We start from the raw sequence: 17764 nt of genomic DNA on the forward strand, positions 1-17764 counted from the left end.
GGGGCGTGGCCGCGCGGGTCCTGGCAGGGAGACACCGGCGACAGGAGAGGGTCCTGTGCTGCCACGAGGGGCTCCTCTGGGCGGAAGAAGGCTAGAGAAGGGGTGGCTTTAGGGGGAGAGTTTATCTCGGCATTCCTCGGCGTTTTCCCGCTCGGGGGAGGCGCTTTGGCAGGCCGCGCTCTCACCCCGGCCAGGACCCGGGGGCGGCGCGGCAGTGAGGGCTCCGCGGGCCCGCAGCAGCAGCAGCGCCGGGCGGGTGTCGCCTCGCTATGGCCAAGCACCACCCGGATCTCATCTTCTGCCGCAAGCAGGCGGGCGTCGGTGGGTGCCCGGGGAAGAGGACGGGGGTTCCCTTCGCCCCTTTCCCGCCGCGGGGCGGGCGGGAGGCGCGCGCGGTACCGGCCGTGGGGCCCACGCGCGGCCCTCGGGCCCGACTGAGGCGCGGGAGCGGCGGCGCGCGCCACCCGCTCCGCCCTCCCTCCCTCCCTCTTTTGTTTTCCTTTTATTTTCCTTTTTTTTCCCCCCCTGCGTTATGGATCCAGCAGCATTTGGAAGCATCTTTGTGGCCGCGAGGCAAAAGTTATCTTCCGGGTTATTCCTGTAATACAGATAACGGGATTTACCCCTATCGCATCTGAGTCAGCGTTTGGGTCAGGGTTCAGAGAACTCTTAGACGAGATTAGAAGTTGGGGTATCCCTTCCAGGTTTTTGTCACTCCTTGGAAAAGAAAGGTCCATAAAGGCGAAACATTCAACTGCACTGTCCATACTAAATCTCTTTTCAGAATAATCAGTGCTTCTCACCATCTATCTGTGTTGAAAAGTCGTGTCCTGACAAATCTCTTCTCTCTCAGACTTCAGACAAATCAATATTTAATCTTTGTGGATGTGCACATCTAGTCTTTGAAAGTCAATATTATATTTATCCAAGTTCCTAACATCATTGTTGTGAATGTCCCAGAGAAGTGACAGGACTTCTAAGACACATTTAACTACCTTCATGTTCTAAAGCAAAGAAGGTATTTGGACTGCTTTAAACAAACACTTGATTTTGGCTTTTTTCCCCCACTAAAACCAATGTAAAAGCTGTGCCAAGACTCACGTGCAACATTTCCTTCAGTCAGACACACTGGCTCTGTTTGAAATGGAATGATGAGTGTGGGTGTTCTTACTGCAGAGGGGTGTCCTTGTGCATTCATAGTGCATCTTTGGTCCTGGTAAATCTCTCCAGGAGGATACATATTGTTTTGTACATGATACATGAATGTTTGTATTTATGCTCAAACTGTAGTTTGGTTTCTGTACTGGTTTCTGTAGTTTAGCCTTTAATTTTTTAAGGACTGCTCATTGCAGAAGATAATTATTTGACATTCAAGCTTGTACTTACTTGGATTTTTCTCCTGCCTCAAATATTTTTTCTTTTTTTTTCCCCAGCAATCGGAAGACTCTGTGAAAAATGTAAGTATAGCATCCACATTTAGTTGCTTGAGAGTGTGGCGTTGTGGTTACAGCATGCAGTTTGGATTTGAAGGCTGGAATCTAGTTTTGATTTGACCCCAAACTTAATGTCACTCTGAGAAGGGAGCAATTACCTTGACATTGCAAGTGTAGCTCAAGGAATACTTAAAAAGTTGCAAGCTCAAACAGACTCTCACACAAACGCAGTCCCAGAGTCCCTGCTGACAGCATTTCTAGTGGCTGAGGCTACAGTGCCTGCTTCACTGGATCCTTGTAATCTGCAATACCAAAATATCATCCTGATCATTTTAAAGCAGGGTGAAAATGCATTTTTGGGTTTTGGCTTCATCATACTGCAAGAAAGGTTCCCGTTAGCATCTGGGAGAAGAAGAAATGGAGGGCAAACATCTAAAGTTAGAGCAGGAAAAACACCCATGGAATCAAATGATGTGAAAGGGAAGAAAGAGTGTGATCTGTTGTTAAAACATGTAGGGGAACAGAACAATTGAGGTGAGTAGTTTGTGACTTGAAAACAGTGTGACAATAAGCAAAGTGGGAGAAGGACAGTCTGAAGCAAGAAGATCATTTTCAAGAGCACCTGACAGTGAAACAGATTCCCATTGGTAGTAGCTGAGGGCTGTCACGCCAGAGATTTAAGAGCAGGTTAGGCAAGCTGTTGTGGGAGTCAGGATTAGATACCTTGGGAACTGGTAATAGGATATGAAGCCTTTTATCCATAGGTCAATGTTTTGGTTAAGGTCCAGCTCAGCAGAAACTGTCCCTGGCATCTGATGGCTCCTTGCCTGTGTGATATCAGTACTTGAATTTCACTCGGTTCCTTGTGAGAGCGCAAGGGCAACTTTCGTGAAATGGCTGCTTATGCCACTTTGCCCTTCCTTTAGCCTTGTCACAGATGAAGGATTAAAGGGACCATGAGTACAGTCTCTTATCTCTTTGAGCATAGTAACTCCAGACTTTTGTTGATGTGGCACTGTGGGAGAAGCTTACACTGCTGCTTCTGTGTAGGTAAGGACTCTAGTCCTGTCAGTGTGGCTTTTTTTCTTTTGCAAATGAATAAGTCAGGAAAAGTTCTAGAGTAAAAGTAGTGGTACAATCTAAGCAAGTCTTGGCTAATCACAAAGTAGTTACCCAAGTAATTTTGCGTTTCTTCTCTGACTGTGAATGAATGACTAAATTAAAAAAAACCTCAAATATTGCAGGCCACAGCTCTTGTTCCTGTCAAGTCTGTGTGCAATACCAAGTTGTGCCCTGTGCCCGCAAGGCACGTTTCTGCAGTTCTGCTGTATTGTCTTTGAGCGTACAGGGAAGTTATTTGACCAGGAAGCTTTTCCTGTGGTGTGGGGTGGCAGAAAGGACGCTGTGTGAGCAGAGGCTGTGCTGTGCCCGCAGGTGATGGCAAGTGTGTGATCTGTGACTCCTACGTGCGGCCCTGCACCCTGGTGCGCATCTGTGACGAGTGCAACTACGGCTCCTACCAGGGCCGCTGCGTCATCTGCGGGGGGCCCGGCGTGTCTGACGCCTACTACTGCAAGGAGTGCACCATCCAGGAGAAGGATGTAAGTTGCCATCCCTGCTACATGGTAGTCGTGCTTCCCTTTAAGGGGCTTGGAGCTGCTGAAATTAGTGCTGGGAGGATTGGCTCTCGTTTGTCTGAAACCTTTATTCCCCTGTTGATAGGTCTCTGTGTTAGCAAAGCATTTTGAGGTGCTGTAACTCTCTTCATGCTAAGGATCTCTGACTGTTTTGCACACTCACAGTTCATTTCCTCCACACACTGTTTGTTATCACTTCAGGTTGTTATCTTAGTACAGCTCCAGCCTAGGTTTCACCAGGGTCAGAAATATTGCAGACACTGCAAGGCTGTGACAGAAGCAGCTCCTCTCTAAAGTCCATTATGAGCCACCGATTAAGAGTACATATGGTACTTTTATAAGGCCTGTGGAATCAGAACCTTTATTTTCCTTTGAATAACAAGGTAAAGTTGGTCCTTAGTGTGGTAATTGTGTTTCACAAGTTTGATGCTTCTTGTATAATTTCAGTGGAATACGATTTATATTTTCTTACTCTTTTCTGGAATTGTCTGTATTGTAGATATTTCTCTTTCTGCTAATGCATTTTGATATAATGGTCCCTTTTGTCTATAGCCAGAGCTATCATCTTTTTACAATATTGTGCTGAAAGCCATTGCACGTGGGAAATGAGGCAGTTGTTCACCCCTTGTAAGGCTTTTGTTAATAATCCAACACGATGGGTGCAGAACATGAATTGCAACAAAGCGTTAGAAAGACCTTACAGGAGAACAAGAACATGATGCTTACGGTTCTGCTATCCCAGAATATAGGCCTGGTAGCTGTGAGACTGTCTGTTAAAAGTTGTTTGGTGCTCTGCAAATGTCATTTCCTACACACCCTAATGACTGTGAAGAACGTGCTGAGAGAGTGGTTCAGAGTGATTTACAGGAGTGTCCTCAGCTGAGTGAGTTGCTGCTTTAACTCTCTCTAGTGCCTGTTTTCTCTAGAGACCTGCAGCCAAATCCAGAACAGGAGCAGGTCCTCCTTTGAGTTTAGTCATTAGATCTAACAGGACCATAATCTTTCTCTGTATCCAAATATGGATATAAGTGCTTTGATGGGGGTGCTGCCTCCTACATTATAAATGCTGTGAGAAACAGTAATTTTGTTCACTTGCCTTTGGAATGAAGATGCCTGGCTTTATAAGGCATGGTTTTACTATATAGGCTTGGTTTTACTTTTATCGATTCTTAGGGATTCCCAACAAGTGTTTTTCATAACCTAAGATTACCTGTATCTTATGTTTGATTCAGGTGTGAAATAACCAGCTGCTCTGTCAAGGAGGACTGTAGAAAACATAGAGCTAGAGAAGAATAACAGATCTGGGGTGACCTGGGTGACACCTGGGGGATTGCTGCTGTGAGTGAAGAAAGTTGCTCTGTAGCAGAAAACTCAGATGTTACATATTATTGCATATGTGAAGTTGCAGATCTGAAACAGCAGATTTGGCATGATTTGTTGCAGGATTGAAGAATGCTTGCACGAGCATAGGGAGCCCAGAAGGAGAAAAAATTAAGTGTGCTGCCGCCTGTCACAATTATGGTATCTTGTGCTTATGTGAATAAGAAAACCAGATGGGCAGAGCTCTGTACCTGAAGCTTTAACAGTCTAAGGCTTCAGCTACAGCATTTTCATCATCCTCAGAGAAAGACTGGAAAAAATAGTGAAGCAAGAAAGCAAATAAAATGGATGGCAGAGATAGACTGCTATTGGGCACAAAGCAAAGGACCTGGTTACTCTTGGTTCATTTGTTGTGGTGGAGGAAAGAATGAAGTATTGTTTCAGCCCACTTTGATCTGTGGGTAAAGGCCTGAATCCCACCTTGTCACCCAGGACATCAGTGAGTTGCAAATAGTAATCTTTTCTTGGAGAAAGGAGGGTGCTCATGAGCTGTGTCCTTAGGAGGAGGTGGAGGAATGAACAGAGCCCTGCAATAAGGCTGTCAAGATTTGAACAGACTCCATGGATTGTGGGAGGAAGTCTTGAAAGAGTCCTACTATTGAGGTTCAAAATGAAATAAGGAGACAGTAGCTAGAAATGGGTCGTGGCAGGTGTATGGGGGAGGGATGATTTCTGTTCCCCACCTCTCCTGTTATTCCCATCATGCAGATCCTCCCCACCAGATTGCATCTCTGGCATGGGAGCCAGGCAGCTTGGGTGCAGATTCTACAGCATCTGACATCTGCCCAGGGGCTTTCTAAATCTAAAGCACTCAGGCTTGCTCTTCAGCCCAGGACACGTGTTCCTCTGTCTGCTGGGTCCCTCACAACTGCTGTGGCCAGCCATAATGTTTTGCCCTAAAGAATTATGCAGGTGCTGGACTCAGGTGGCCCACGGGCAAATTTTCCCAGGTATACCAAAAGGGCATTTCTGATTTGGTTTTGCAACCACACCTCTCCCCTTGCTTTCCTCAAGGCTTTTTTCTCACCATCTGCTGGAATTCAGGTACAAGAACTTACTTATGTAGCTGCTGTGGGTAGCTGACCCTACAGCCTCTGCAGTAATCAATCCAGGATACAAGAAATCTGAGATTCAGTTCTGCTGTCACTGCTGAGGGGTTCCTAAACACAGGAATGGTTTGGTGACATCTAGAGCAGCAAGATTCTTCTTTTCTAAGGAGGGGAAAGGTTACTCCTCTGGGCCCTAGAAGTCCTGCATATCCTGATTTAGAAAGAATTCAGTCTCGTGGCACAGCGCACCTTTTTCATTAAATGCCTGATGTTATATGAGCTGTTTTCCATTTTGGCCCTGAGGGAGACCATGTCCTGCAGTAATGCTGAAGAGACATCCATGCTCTTCTCTGTTGCACTATCTTACTGGTAACCAGCACTGGAGAGCAATTTGTACAGGTGTTTGAAATGTGTTGAGGACAGTTCATTTCCTAACTTGCATTTTCTTTTCTTACAGAGAGATGGTTGCCCTAAGATCGTCAACCTGGGCAGTTCCAAGACAGATCTTTTCTATGAAAGGAAAAAGTATGGCTTCAAGAAGAGGTGATCCTATTCATACGTGGCCACCTCCTGTTGGGTTGGCAAGAGGGCCTTGGAACATCTCTGGACTTCACTCTTATTGAAAACTCGTTGATTATTTTTTTCTAAAGCAATACAAATTCAGTAATATACTTAGGGTTGGAGAAATAACAGACTGAGTGGGGACTGAAACCTGATGAGAGCCAGTAATGAGAGGGCAAATGAAGATTACTGTCTCTTCCCTTTGCAGAAGCTCTGCTAGTAGTTGCCCCAGCTCTATACAAAGCAGAGTGGGCAAGCACTTACGCATAGAAGAAGCCATGTAAAAATGGAAAGTGCTGTTTTTAGTGTGGAGAAACACCTTGAGGTTGTTCTTACTGGGCCTCCTCTCAATTTTTTGAAATTGCCCCATCCATCAGTGTTGAAGAACAAAACACCAATCTGCTCCCCTCCTCCCTTCCTCCGGTATATTTCCATGCTGCCCTGTTTTGTAAGGAATCTGCTCATGTCTGCTGCCTTCCTAGGGAGAGCACAGCTGTTCCATGTTTTCTTTGACAGATAAATCCAAGGCCATTTCTTGTAACCATTCCTGTAGGATGCATACCAATAAAGCTTTTCCTTTCGGGTTTTTATTTTTGGTACAACAAGGATTTCTATTTGGTTCATTCTGTGCCTAGCCTCTCTGGAGCTTGCTGGGGACACAGAGGATTAGCCCAGCTAGCACTTCACAATGGGTTATCTGGTTTCTGCTTATGGCCACGTGACCTTGCCACAAGGAGCTTCAGGGAACGGCTGTTGCTTTTGTCTGCCTGTGATCCCAGCCACTGATCATTTTGTCCCGTAGCATGAGGATCGCTGAGCTTGTAACCCTTATCCCGGCTAATACGGCCGTGGATGTTGTTTCACCATGCAAACATCCAATCCCTTTCTAACCCTGCTAAGCTATTTGACTGGCTATCCTGTTCTTGTGAATAAGTTAAAGCCTTCCCTGCTGTAATGGGAAACCAACCATTGTGTTCTGGGCTATTGGCCGTGTGCGTGCTGGAAACCAGAGGCTGCTTGTTAGTCAAATACCAGGAGAGGCTAAAAGCAGTCTGTTGGCTCAGCAAAGGTCTGGGAGCAGGGCCTTTGTGCAGAGGCGGAACCGAGTTCCCCACGGGTGTGTGCTCCTCAGATGGTTAAAGCAGGGCCCTGGCTCAGCGTGCCCTGCAGTCCTTCAAGCACTTGCAGTCTGAGCAGAGCATGTGCTACACTAACATAGTTGTCTTTGTTCAGTTTTTGGGTGCAGAGCCACCAAACCTTTTTTGGTTTTCTGCCCCTTCCAGGATTTCAGCTATTCCCTTGAGGCTAGTACCAATTCCTCTAACTACTCCTTGGCTTAAATACCTCTTCTACCTGCTCCAACCATTTGGATAAAAGTGAAAAGTACACAAGTTGTGATTATCCTCTCCTCAAAAGTAATTTTTCGCTGCTGCAGCTGGCTGTAGCTGTCACTGGCCCTACAGCTATCTCAGCTGCTCCTCCCTCTCCTGCCCCCAGCTATTAATTCTGTCAGTTTTCTCTTCCAAGCTTTTTGTAGTTTTGAGAGTATCAGTATGTCTTTTTCCCTACACAGTTTCTGATGGATGCCATTTGCCATGATGTTCAGAGCAATCTAGCTCATTGGTTACAGCAAACCTATTTACAGCAGTTCTATGGGAATAAGCAACTGCCTCTGCAGACCAGGAAGCCCATGTCAGACCTGTTATTGGCCATTTTAAATTCTGTGTTTCTTTAAAAGCTGGCCATGACATGCAGATTTGTTGTACCTGGAACTTTATCACTTCAACCAGAATTTATCACTTCCCCTCAGTCAGGCCGCCCATATTATCTCACTAGGAATGCAGAAGGTTTGTACGCACTTTTTTTCTTTCCCAGAAATTTGGAGGACGACAAAGTTTTTCAGTAAAGGTAGAGGGAAATGAAGTAAGGAATTATTTTTTGTCTCAGAACCAATACACCCTGGTGAGCTACTTTTAGAGCACTTCTGTTCCTAATCATTTAGCAGGATCAGCCAGGCAGGGCTTGCTGTAGAGGTACGAGTGTTCCCATCCCTTCCCCCATCGCCCAAAACAGCTGAACATACTCACTTTCTTGGCACTCCCGATGCCCTCACGCTGACTGCTGGATATATTGGTCTGGATTCTGAGAGTTAAGCTGCCATTTCTAGTTGTTCTGAGTCACTGGGCAGGTGGAGAGAGGGAGGGACAGGCTTTTTCCCCTTTGCCTTGTTTGCTCAGACAGCTCTGGGGAGCATGCCAAATGCTGCTGGTGCTCAGATCAGTTCAGTGCCACTGCCTTTCTGGTACTTTCAGAGCATGGATGGGACATTGCCCTGAAGCTGCTAATTCAGACAAGGGTAATGGACACATTTGTGTAGCCCAGAAAAACATGACCTTGCTTGGTAATGATTTCTGTGCACCAGTAGCTGATACCTAGGCAGGGCCTCTATAAAACGACATTATTTTTCACCTAAATAGATTTTAAAGTATTTGGCCAGGAGAAGGAGATTGCCTTGCAGTACTGGAGAACAGAGTACAGGCTAAAAGGGCGAGCTTCCCCACAGGGAAAAAATGAGACAAGACACGTCCTGCTGCTGTGTGCAGACCAAGCTTTGGAAGGGCTTCATCCCTCCGTGGAGTTTTATGCAGCCAGATTCAAGGGCTCCCTGGCTGCCAGCTGCAAAGTACTTGTGTGGCAACAGCAGGGAAGGCTGGGAGAGACAGGGATAGCTTTGTCAAGGTGGCAGCTGAACCCCCGTGGTGCTGTCTTCAAATCCCAGTGCTTGGAGGTAAATGTATCTTCCTGCTGTTACTTTTCTAGGTAGTGTTATTTTTTCTTTTTTTATTAAAATGTTGCATAACAAGTTAAAAAAAAAAAAGCTCCTTCAATTTTAAATATTTACATTGAAGGAGAGAATGTAGGACCTCTTGGCCTATTAAGAAATCGGCCTCTGTTGCCAGTACTAACAAGGCATTGCTGTATTCTGAAATGTAGGTGTTCCCTGTTACACACCCCTTCAGACCAAATGCCAGCCACAACTACAGCTGAGCTCAGCAAATAGCTCTGTAACACACATCCACTTCCTTGAACCACCTAGACAAAGCCCTTGAGCCCCAAGCATTACTTCTCTTTAAAAAGAGACAAAGCAAAAAGAATAGATAGGTGGAGGTTTGGAATCTGCCTGTGAGCTTTTCCTGTGGGAGCTGCATGGACAAAATCTCACTTCTGAAACCTCATCTGCACAGAAGCTGTTATTTTCTCATTACAGACATCAGCTGGAGATGTTTGCCTCTTTCAATAGCAGGAAAGAATTTTTCATTTCCTTGGGGTTGTCATGTGAATTGAATGTACAGAGGATTCAGGGTATGGCGATATTAATTATGTCCAATTATAACTGACTCCCCTTCCTTGGCATTAAATAACCCAACCAAACGAGCTCTGTCCCAGTGGCTTGGCAGTTGTTCCCCTGCCCATGTCCACGTGACAGGGGAGCTTTGCTTTGACTTAATAGCCAAATGGCTGAGAATGCAGGAGCAGATCCTGTGACAGAATTCCTCTGCCTGCATGTGTACAAGGGCGACGCCATAATTAAAGGAGCACGGTCAAGGCACAGGTATTTTAAAGAGCCCTAATACGTGACACCCTCTTGCTAACACCTTATTAAAACAATAATAGAATTTTAGAAATGTAATTGCCCTTTTTTTGCTTAATGATGCTAAAAATAGCTCAGTCGTTTTAATTTCCTGATCTCTGGCTGACAGTATGATTTTGCTTCCAGCAAGGCAAGGGAATAATTGAAGAAAAAAAAAAAGAAACAAAGGTGTTCTTTTGTAAGTAAATTCCTTTTAAAATAGGAGTGATGAAAATAAGGCAGCTCATAATAGCTCTCATAAATCTTCCTCTTCTCTTTCCCCTTTCCCTGCAGAAAATAAAACAACTTCAAAAGTTATTGGGTTTTTTTTTTTTTTCCTGTAATCAGTGGGAAAATGAGCAAGGCTAGCTGCTGTGGCTGGGTAGAAACATTAATGGATTTCTAAACAAATGGTGTTGCCTGGGCTCAAAAGAAATGCTCTTCTGTGGCAAAGGCAGTACCTGAGGTAAAGTGTTCCTGAATGAGAGAGGGGGACAAACCAAACCCAGAAGAAGGCTGAAGGCTATTGTGGAAATAGGGCAAGAGATGAACTTTGTATTTTTGCACTTTGGGGATGGTTGCCAGGCCAGCTACCCCTGCTGCACAGGGACTGTGGTAATGCCTGTGTCACCCTGTGCTTGTGTCAGCACTGAGGAGGATGAAGGACATGGGGCTGGGAGAGCCTGGAAACACCATTTGCCGTGTCCCTTCCACTAGTTTGGGGTGTTACTTGGGTCAAAAGTTGCTTTAAGTGTGGACAGCAAACAGCCTTTGCAAGTGGTGTGTGTGAAAGGTGGCGTGACCTTGGACTGTAACACTCACGGCCTGGGGATGCCTGTAGGCATTGTCTTTATTTTCCTGGAACTAGCAATGGGTCTGCTTTGAAATAAAGGGTGCGGGTCCGTTTGTGTGCTGGCTGAGAGTGCCTTCAGCTTGCCAGGGGGTGGTGCAACTCAGCCTGTGGTGGTCGAGGTGCCGCCATCGGCCCGTGGCCCCAGGGATGGCTGTCACCGTGGTTGTCCTTCCCCAGGGCAGCCTGCGTCCCCGAGCCCTGCCCGAGCCCGCGAAGGCCCCCGCGGTGCGGGGGGAGCAGCCGGGACGGGAAGCAGGCCGCGGCCGCCCCGGTGACTACATCTCCCAGCAGCGCCCGGCGCGCACATCCCCTTCGGCTCACTGGCCGAGGCAGCGCTCCAATCCGAAGGCGCCGCCGGGCAGGCCAGCCAATGGGAAGGCTGTTGCTAACACGCCGCAGTTATTTTTAGCACGGCCGGCGCTCGCGCACCTTGCGGGTCTCTCGTCTCCGCCGCGGTGGGGCCGGCCCTGCTCTGTTGGAGGCGGAGGGACACAGGCGTGCGAAGACAAAATAGTTCGGGAGGCGGGAGCGCGTGTCGGGGGCGGGGTCTCCGTGCCCGTCTCGGGGCCGCGGAGGTGGCCGTGCCGCTCCTGTTCCTCCCGCGGTGGCACCAGCCCGCCCGGTTTGGCCTTGCCGCATTGTTCCCCAGGGGGATGCGCTCGCAGCCCCCCGGGCTCCCCGCCCGCATCGGGCACCGGGGATCCCGAGGGGTTTGCGACGATGGAGGGAGCCGGGATTGCTTTGGGCACGTCTCCCCGAGCTCCTCCACTGTAGCGCGGCGGGGGGCTCCACCACAGGGGTCTTCGCAGACGTGCTTGGGGTGTGCAGAGAATTGTCCCTTCGGGAGTCCCGGGCTGGCCTTGCCGTTGAGCTGGGGCTTGACCGTACCCAGGGCGCGCGGGGGCGAGGACCAGGCCGGCCACTCCCGTCTCTCCCGGCTCCGTTCGATTCCACTCCCATCCCCCCGTCGCCTCAAGCTAAGCCGCTTGGGGAAATTCTCAGGTCAATCCCCGCTAAGGCCGCGGCCCCTTCCCTCTTTCCCTTGAGCTCGGATCCGGGATACTCCCGGTGCCGGGGGTGGGGGCAGCAGAGGGGGCTCCACCGTCACGCCTTCCCCGCCCCCCCCTCCCGTCCATCCTAGGGCGCTGCGGACGGCGACGGGAGGGGGAAGTAGTCCCGGCCCGCCCCCCGCGGCCGCATCACGCGGGGCGGGAGCGGATCCGTGCGCCGAGAGGTTGCTAAGGGTGAAAGTTTGCCGTGAGTTGGCTCACTCGGGGCCAGGGCGCGGGCGGCTCTGGGGGCACAGCAGCGGCATCCACGCCACAGCACCGGGCCCGCCCCGCGCCGTCGGGGACAAGGGAGGGAGGGGACGGACGAGACGGGGCAAAGCAGAGACGAGACCTGCCGGCAGCGCCCTCGGCCCCCGCGACAGCCGCCAGCAGCCGCCGGCCCTGGATCCGAGAACGAAGTAAGTGGGGCCGGGGCTGCTTTCCTCCCCCACACCCCCTCTTGGGCTGGGACCCCTCCAGCGCGCGTCCTCTTTGTGAGCTCGGCCTGAGGGGCCCCATCGTCCCCCTCCCCACCAGGGACAGCGATTTACCCGTCCGTGGGATCACTGTGCGGCTATGGTCCCCGGGGGGATTAATGGGGCTTCAAGGGAGAAGAATGGAGGTGAAAGTCACTGGGTCGGGGACGCTTTGCAGTGCCCCAGTTCACCATTTTGTTCTCCACAGCCTAGTTTCAGGGGCGAGGGGGGGGAAGGGGGGAGCGGGGGGCGGGATGCGGCTCAGCCCCAGCCCTAAGCAGCCCCAAAAAAGGCAGGCTGGGCCCGAGGGCGGTGGTGGGCGCCCTGGGCTCCCGGGAAAGGGGGATGTCGCCGGGGTGTTCCCTTTCGTGCACGACGAGGTCCGAGGGGGAGAAGCCCGGCGACAACAAAGGCGCTGTCGGGGCTGGGCTGGGCTGCCTCCCCCCCCATTTCTCCCGGACACCCCGATCTGCGATGCCCCGCTGGGTGCGCGGGGGCAGGAGCTCGCTCTTGCTGACATATCCCCATCCATCCGACCCGCTGTGTTGGGAACCTTGTTTGCGACCTCGCGTGCCCCACTGGGGCGAAGGGGACAAGCAGCGGGGAGCGGGGGAGAGGGACAGAAGGTTACTGGGCTTCTGGCCTCCCGGACTCCGTCCCGCAGTCTTGGGGGGGGAACAGCTGCGGGGTGGGGACGCGCCCGCCCATCCCTGCCGAGAGAGAGGGAGGGGAAGGGAAGGGGAGAAGGGGGCGGCTGCCCGGCGGTCCCGGGCCGCGGGGCGTGTTCCCGGCCGTGGGCAGCGCCGAGAAGGGCGGGCGGGCCCCAGCGCGCATGTGCTCTGGAAAATTTTGTGCCCTGCCCCGCCGGGGGACGCGCCGGGCCGGGCGCGGGGCGCGCCGGGAGCCGCAGTCCGGGGAGAAGTAGGTCGCGGGCGGAGAGGGGGGGCCAGGACTACAGCTCCCGGCGTGCCGGGGCCGGCCGGCACCGGGGATGGCCGCGCTAGCGGAGACGGAGGGGCGGCGGGGCTCGTCCCCGCGGGGCCGTTCGGCTGGCGGGGAGAAGCCTCTCCGCCGCCCTTGGCGGGGTGCTGAGAAGGGCGCTCTCGTTCCAGACGGGTGTGTCCGGCTGTGGGACCGCAGGCCGCCGTGACAGCCGTCTCTTTAAATCCCGAGGCGGCGGCCAGCCTGTTGGCAGGGCCGGGCCTCGTTCGGGAGGTCGAAAGGGGATGCCCGCAAGGTCACCCACCGTGTTGGTGTATACGAGAGGAGAGGGAATCGTTCCCGTGCTCGCTCTTCTCTGTTGTAAGTGGTGGTCTGGCCTCTCCCCTTCAGCATACCGATAAACCGGGAGTCTGAGGGGCCTCTTGCCTTCCCTCGCAGAGCAGAGAAACAGCTCTTTGTTCCCTGCCAGCACCTCGATGTACAGTAAGCCTTTAGTTTGAAAATGCTGGCCTTTATAGAAGACTGCTCAGAATATCGCTTACAATTGATACTCGGTAGTTTCTTCTCTCAGAGCCACGCTGCTTCAGCTGGATTTCAGTGGGTTTGGGGGTTCTTAAATTTTTTAAAAATTATTTTATCACATTCCAGTGCAGTAGGTTGAGGGGATCCTCCTGGAGCTCATCTTGCCATGTCAACAACCTGAGAAGCCAGTGACTTTTTTTGTGCCTTCGGCAGGTATCAGTTGTATGCCTCTACCTTGACAGCTGTTAGTGTTATTAGGCTAATTAACTTACCTTTTTCATAACCAAGGTACAGAGTATTCTCTTTTTAGGAAAATTGGAGAAAAGACAAAAGGAGATTGTGTATAATTGTACCTCCTCACAGCTTTCTGCAGAAAAGTTGATGAGGAACTGGGGTCCTCAGTGTATATTGAGACATTTGTATAGCAGATAGGATGTTAACAAATTTTGCCCACTGTTCCTTTCCCAGTCTTATCTGACCTCTTAATAGATTTTGGATCTGGATTAGAATTTATCACAAGATGAGACTTACCAACTGGCTGTTCTCTTCCTGCTTAACTTGCTGGGATCCCAAGGTGTCCTCTCTTTTGTACGTCTCAAAGCCAAAGAAGTTACAGAGCTTGTGTAATCCTCCCTTGAGGTACTATGGTCTATACAAGCTCTTGTTAGGGTTTAGGTGTGCTCTTTAGGGGTTTGCTTCATACTTAATTTTTGTAGAAAAGGCTCTGTCATTGTGCCAAGACTTTTGTCTTCTGAAAAAGGCTTCTTAACTGTTCTTAGAAAACCCATCGTTGCTTATTTCTTTGGTGTTCTTACTTGGATACGGACAGGTTGCAGTGACCTACCAAAGTTTGTTACATTACAGTAATTCCTTAAAGCTGGTTTTAAAGACAAGACTTCTTTTCCACTCCCTTGTTCCTGTGTGTTTTTATGTTGTTGAGTCAAACCCAAAGGGGGTTCCTTCCAGAACTGCCCTCCTTGTTGGCAGATCAGAGGGGTGGGATCTGTTTCTGGTTACCATCTTCCTAAAGCTAAGCCTCTGTGAACGTGGAGTAGTACAGAAAAAGCAGAGTATCTGCATCTCTCTTTTACAGTAAAGCTTTAAAATATTTGAGGGCTTATTCAAAGTTATTTGATCCTTCCTGTCTACTAAACTAGACCAAGCAAACAAGTCTGGTCAGTTTTTTAACTCCTGCTGACTTAGGCCAGCATGGATACCTGGTTGTGCTGCTGGGATTTTTCAGGGGAATGCTAACTATGTATGTTTGTACTTCATCCCCACCCCCAAATAATTGTCACACATCATAAACATTGGCTTGAGTGCTGTACAAGAATATTCCTAAAGCCCATTTTAGGAAGACAGTTGAACACAGTGTGTCTCTTTGAGCAAGGTGAGGGCAGCTGAAGACAGAGCAGCCTCTGACTAAGCCACCAATTAAAAACTGGATATTCTTCTTTCCCCTGGAGAGGTGTGGAGGCTACTGGAAGTGTGCTTGCTCTTAAAATATCTGTGAGATTCATCTTCCTTGGATGAGTGACAGAGCGTAGTGCTGACATACCTGGTTTTGGGTTTTTTGTACCCAGACAAACATTGTTTGCAAATCTGTGTATAATGGGAGACTTGAGTGTTGTGGCTTTGCATTGTGCTTTTGTGGGTTCTCTCTATTTTGGAGACCTCCTCACAAGGCAGAGAGAGAGAGGAGGGAGGATTACTTCAATCTTTGGCAAGCAATTTCAGTTTTTATTAAGTAGGTATCTGATCCTGGCAGAGCTCATCTTCCCTCTGTGCAGGGATAAGCAATGTGAGCTGTATTGGTCAGGCTGTTGGTATGTTTGTATTTTGTGACCTTATATACATTTACTGTCCCACTCTCCCCACCTAGCAGACTTGAACTGAGATTTTATGCTTGTAGCTAGGCAGAGTCTCAACTGGGTACACTTAATAAGATATGTGCCTGCTAGTCAAGGGGATGGTAAACATGGGCTGGCAGCTGGTGCCCCAGCACCCTCCCTTGCTCCTTCTCGTCCCTTCTGCGCTTGTGCCAGCAGGACATGGCGCCCGGCACAGCCAGCCGGCCTCCCGGAGGAGCGGCCAGCCCTGCTGTCCTGAGCACAGGCAGGTCTGCACAGAGCTGCTGGGCGAGTCACGAGGCTGTTCAGGTGCTGCGCTTGTGCTCTGGAGAGGCAGCTGCAGGTGAGCCGTGCTGGAAGCAGCTGAGTGCCAGGGCAGGCGAGGCGTGTTAGGTGTGCTGCCAGAGCTCTGCCAGAGCAGACAGTGGCCTGCTGAGTTACAGCAGCAGTGCTTGGCAGCAGGGTGAGTGTGATGTACGTACTTGCGTGTGGGTAGTGGCTACACCCTTATTTCTTCTGAGGGGAGCAGGGAGAGTTCTCCTTATCAATATCCCTCTGTTTTGAGGATCAGTAGATTTGTGGTGCCTCTCCTAGAGAGCCTTACTTCTTGTTGGTATTTGTGCAAACAGCTCATTCTGCTTTGTTCATGAAAAGGCACAGTTATTTATCTCAATATGAGGAGAGTTGTTGTGTTCTCTAGTCTTCATCCATCCTTTTCTCTCTTTCCCTAGGTCTCTTTGGAGTCAAAACTTGTCTATGTTTCTGTCATTTTGTCACTTTTAATACACTGCCCTGACTTGCTTGCTGGGAAGAGAGTATGCATCTGGAGATCAAAGTTGCTCTTAACTTCATCATCTCATACCTGTACAACAAGCTTCCTCGGAGGCGGGCAGACCTGTTTGGTGAGGAGCTAGAGCGCCTGCTGAAGAAGAAATATGAGGGTCACTGGTACCCAGAGAAACCTCTGAAGGGATCTGGCTATCGCTGTGTTCACATAGGGGAGACGGTGGATCCGGTGGTGGAGCTGGCAGCCAAGCGGAGCGGGCTGGCTGTGGAGGATGTGCGTGCCAACGTGCCAGAAGAGCTGAGTGTCTGGATTGATCCTTTTGAGGTTTCCTACCAGATCGGTGAGAAGGGCTCTGTTAAGGTTCTCTACCTAGATGACAGTGAGGGCTGCAGTGCCACAGAGCTGGACAAAGAAATCAAGAGCAGCTTCAACCCCGACGCCCAGGTATTTGTCCCTATCGGCAGCCAGGACAACTCGCTGTCCAACTCTCCGTCCCCCTCCTTTGGCCAGTCACCCAGCCCCACCTTCATCCCTCGCTCTGCACAGCCCATCACTTTCACCACTGCCACCTTTGCTGCCACCAAGTTCGGCTCGACCAAGATGAAGAAGGGTGGAGGAGCCGGAGGAGGGGGCGGTGGAGCAGGGGCTGTGCAGCAGCCGAGAATGGTCAGGTCTCCCACCACCAACCTGCTGAAGCACAAGGGCCTCTCCCTGTCCATGCACTCTCTGAACTTCGTCGGGAGTGCTGGGAGCCAAGCCCCGCAGTCCCAGCTCTCCCCCAATGCCAAGGAGTTCGTTTACAGCGGCGCCTCACCGGGAGCCAGCAGCCTCTTCTTCGATGGTGTTGCCAGTGAGAGCCAGGCCAGCAGCATCCCGCCAGCATCGCAGTTCAACGCCAGCACGGGTGGTACCTTCGATATGGCTCAGGTCTTCGGTGGCAGCACCAATAGCCTCTTTTTGGAGAAGTCTCCCTTCGTGGAAGGACTCAGCTACAACCTGAATGCCATGCAGTATCCTAGCCAGTCGTTCCAGCCCGTCGTCCTGGCCAACTGAATACAACAGAAGGAGAGTATTTTGGGGCAGGGAGGGAGGGGGGAAACAAGAACAAAACAAACAAACAAGAGGGAGAGAAAAGAAAAATAGAAATATACAGAAAATATTAAAACCTTACAAATATAGGTTCTTGGGAAAAGAGAGAGCTCAGTGTTGTTGCGCTGTGCTGGTAACGCTCCTGAAGCACTGAATTGTTTTTTAACTCAGTACCTGTGCTTTTTTCCTACTCACTTTTTTACTCCTTAAAATGAGTCTTGGGCTTTTTTTTTGTTTGTGTGCCCTCTTCCCCCACCCTAGCCCAGGACTGGTGCAACTGTAGGTCACAATGCTCCTGATTTCCTGCACCACCCCTGCCCCACACTGGACACAGGGTCCTTCTACCTGGGTGTAGGGATGTCATCTTCATACTACCGTGCTGGAGGAGGGACAAGAAGAGGATGAGTCAGTGTTGGTGGGGACAGACGCAGTCTTGTTGCGTGCTAGCCAGAATGGGTGGGTGAGCTTGCTTTTTCTGTGTACACAGAGAACATCGCCTGTGCCC

General features: G+C 50.3%; 2 protein-coding genes across 2 annotated transcripts; both read left to right on the top strand.

The window, feature by feature from the left end:
- Positions 1-137: 137 nt before the first annotated feature.
- PHF5A (PHD finger protein 5A) lies at positions 138-6650 on the top strand. Its single transcript, XM_064702322.1, has 4 exons — positions 138-321; positions 1434-1457; positions 2868-3034; positions 5957-6650. The coding sequence occupies exons 1-4, from the start codon at positions 270-272 to the stop codon at positions 6044-6046; spliced, it is 333 nt and encodes a 110-aa protein (XP_064558392.1). The 5' UTR covers positions 138-269; the 3' UTR covers positions 6047-6650.
- A 5111-nt stretch (positions 6651-11761) lies between these two features.
- Positions 11762-17366, top strand: TOB2 (transducer of ERBB2, 2). Its single transcript, XM_064702324.1, has 2 exons — positions 11762-12012; positions 16115-17366. Exon 2 carries the CDS (start codon positions 16201-16203, stop codon positions 17221-17223), a length of 1023 nt encoding a protein of 340 aa, XP_064558394.1. The 5' UTR covers positions 11762-12012; positions 16115-16200; the 3' UTR covers positions 17224-17366.
- Positions 17367-17764: the final 398 nt, after the last annotated feature.

This window comes from Zonotrichia leucophrys, chromosome 1A (assembly GCF_028769735.1).
Source record: "Zonotrichia leucophrys gambelii isolate GWCS_2022_RI chromosome 1A, RI_Zleu_2.0, whole genome shotgun sequence".
Classification (NCBI taxonomy): domain Eukaryota; kingdom Metazoa; phylum Chordata; class Aves; order Passeriformes; family Passerellidae; genus Zonotrichia; species Zonotrichia leucophrys.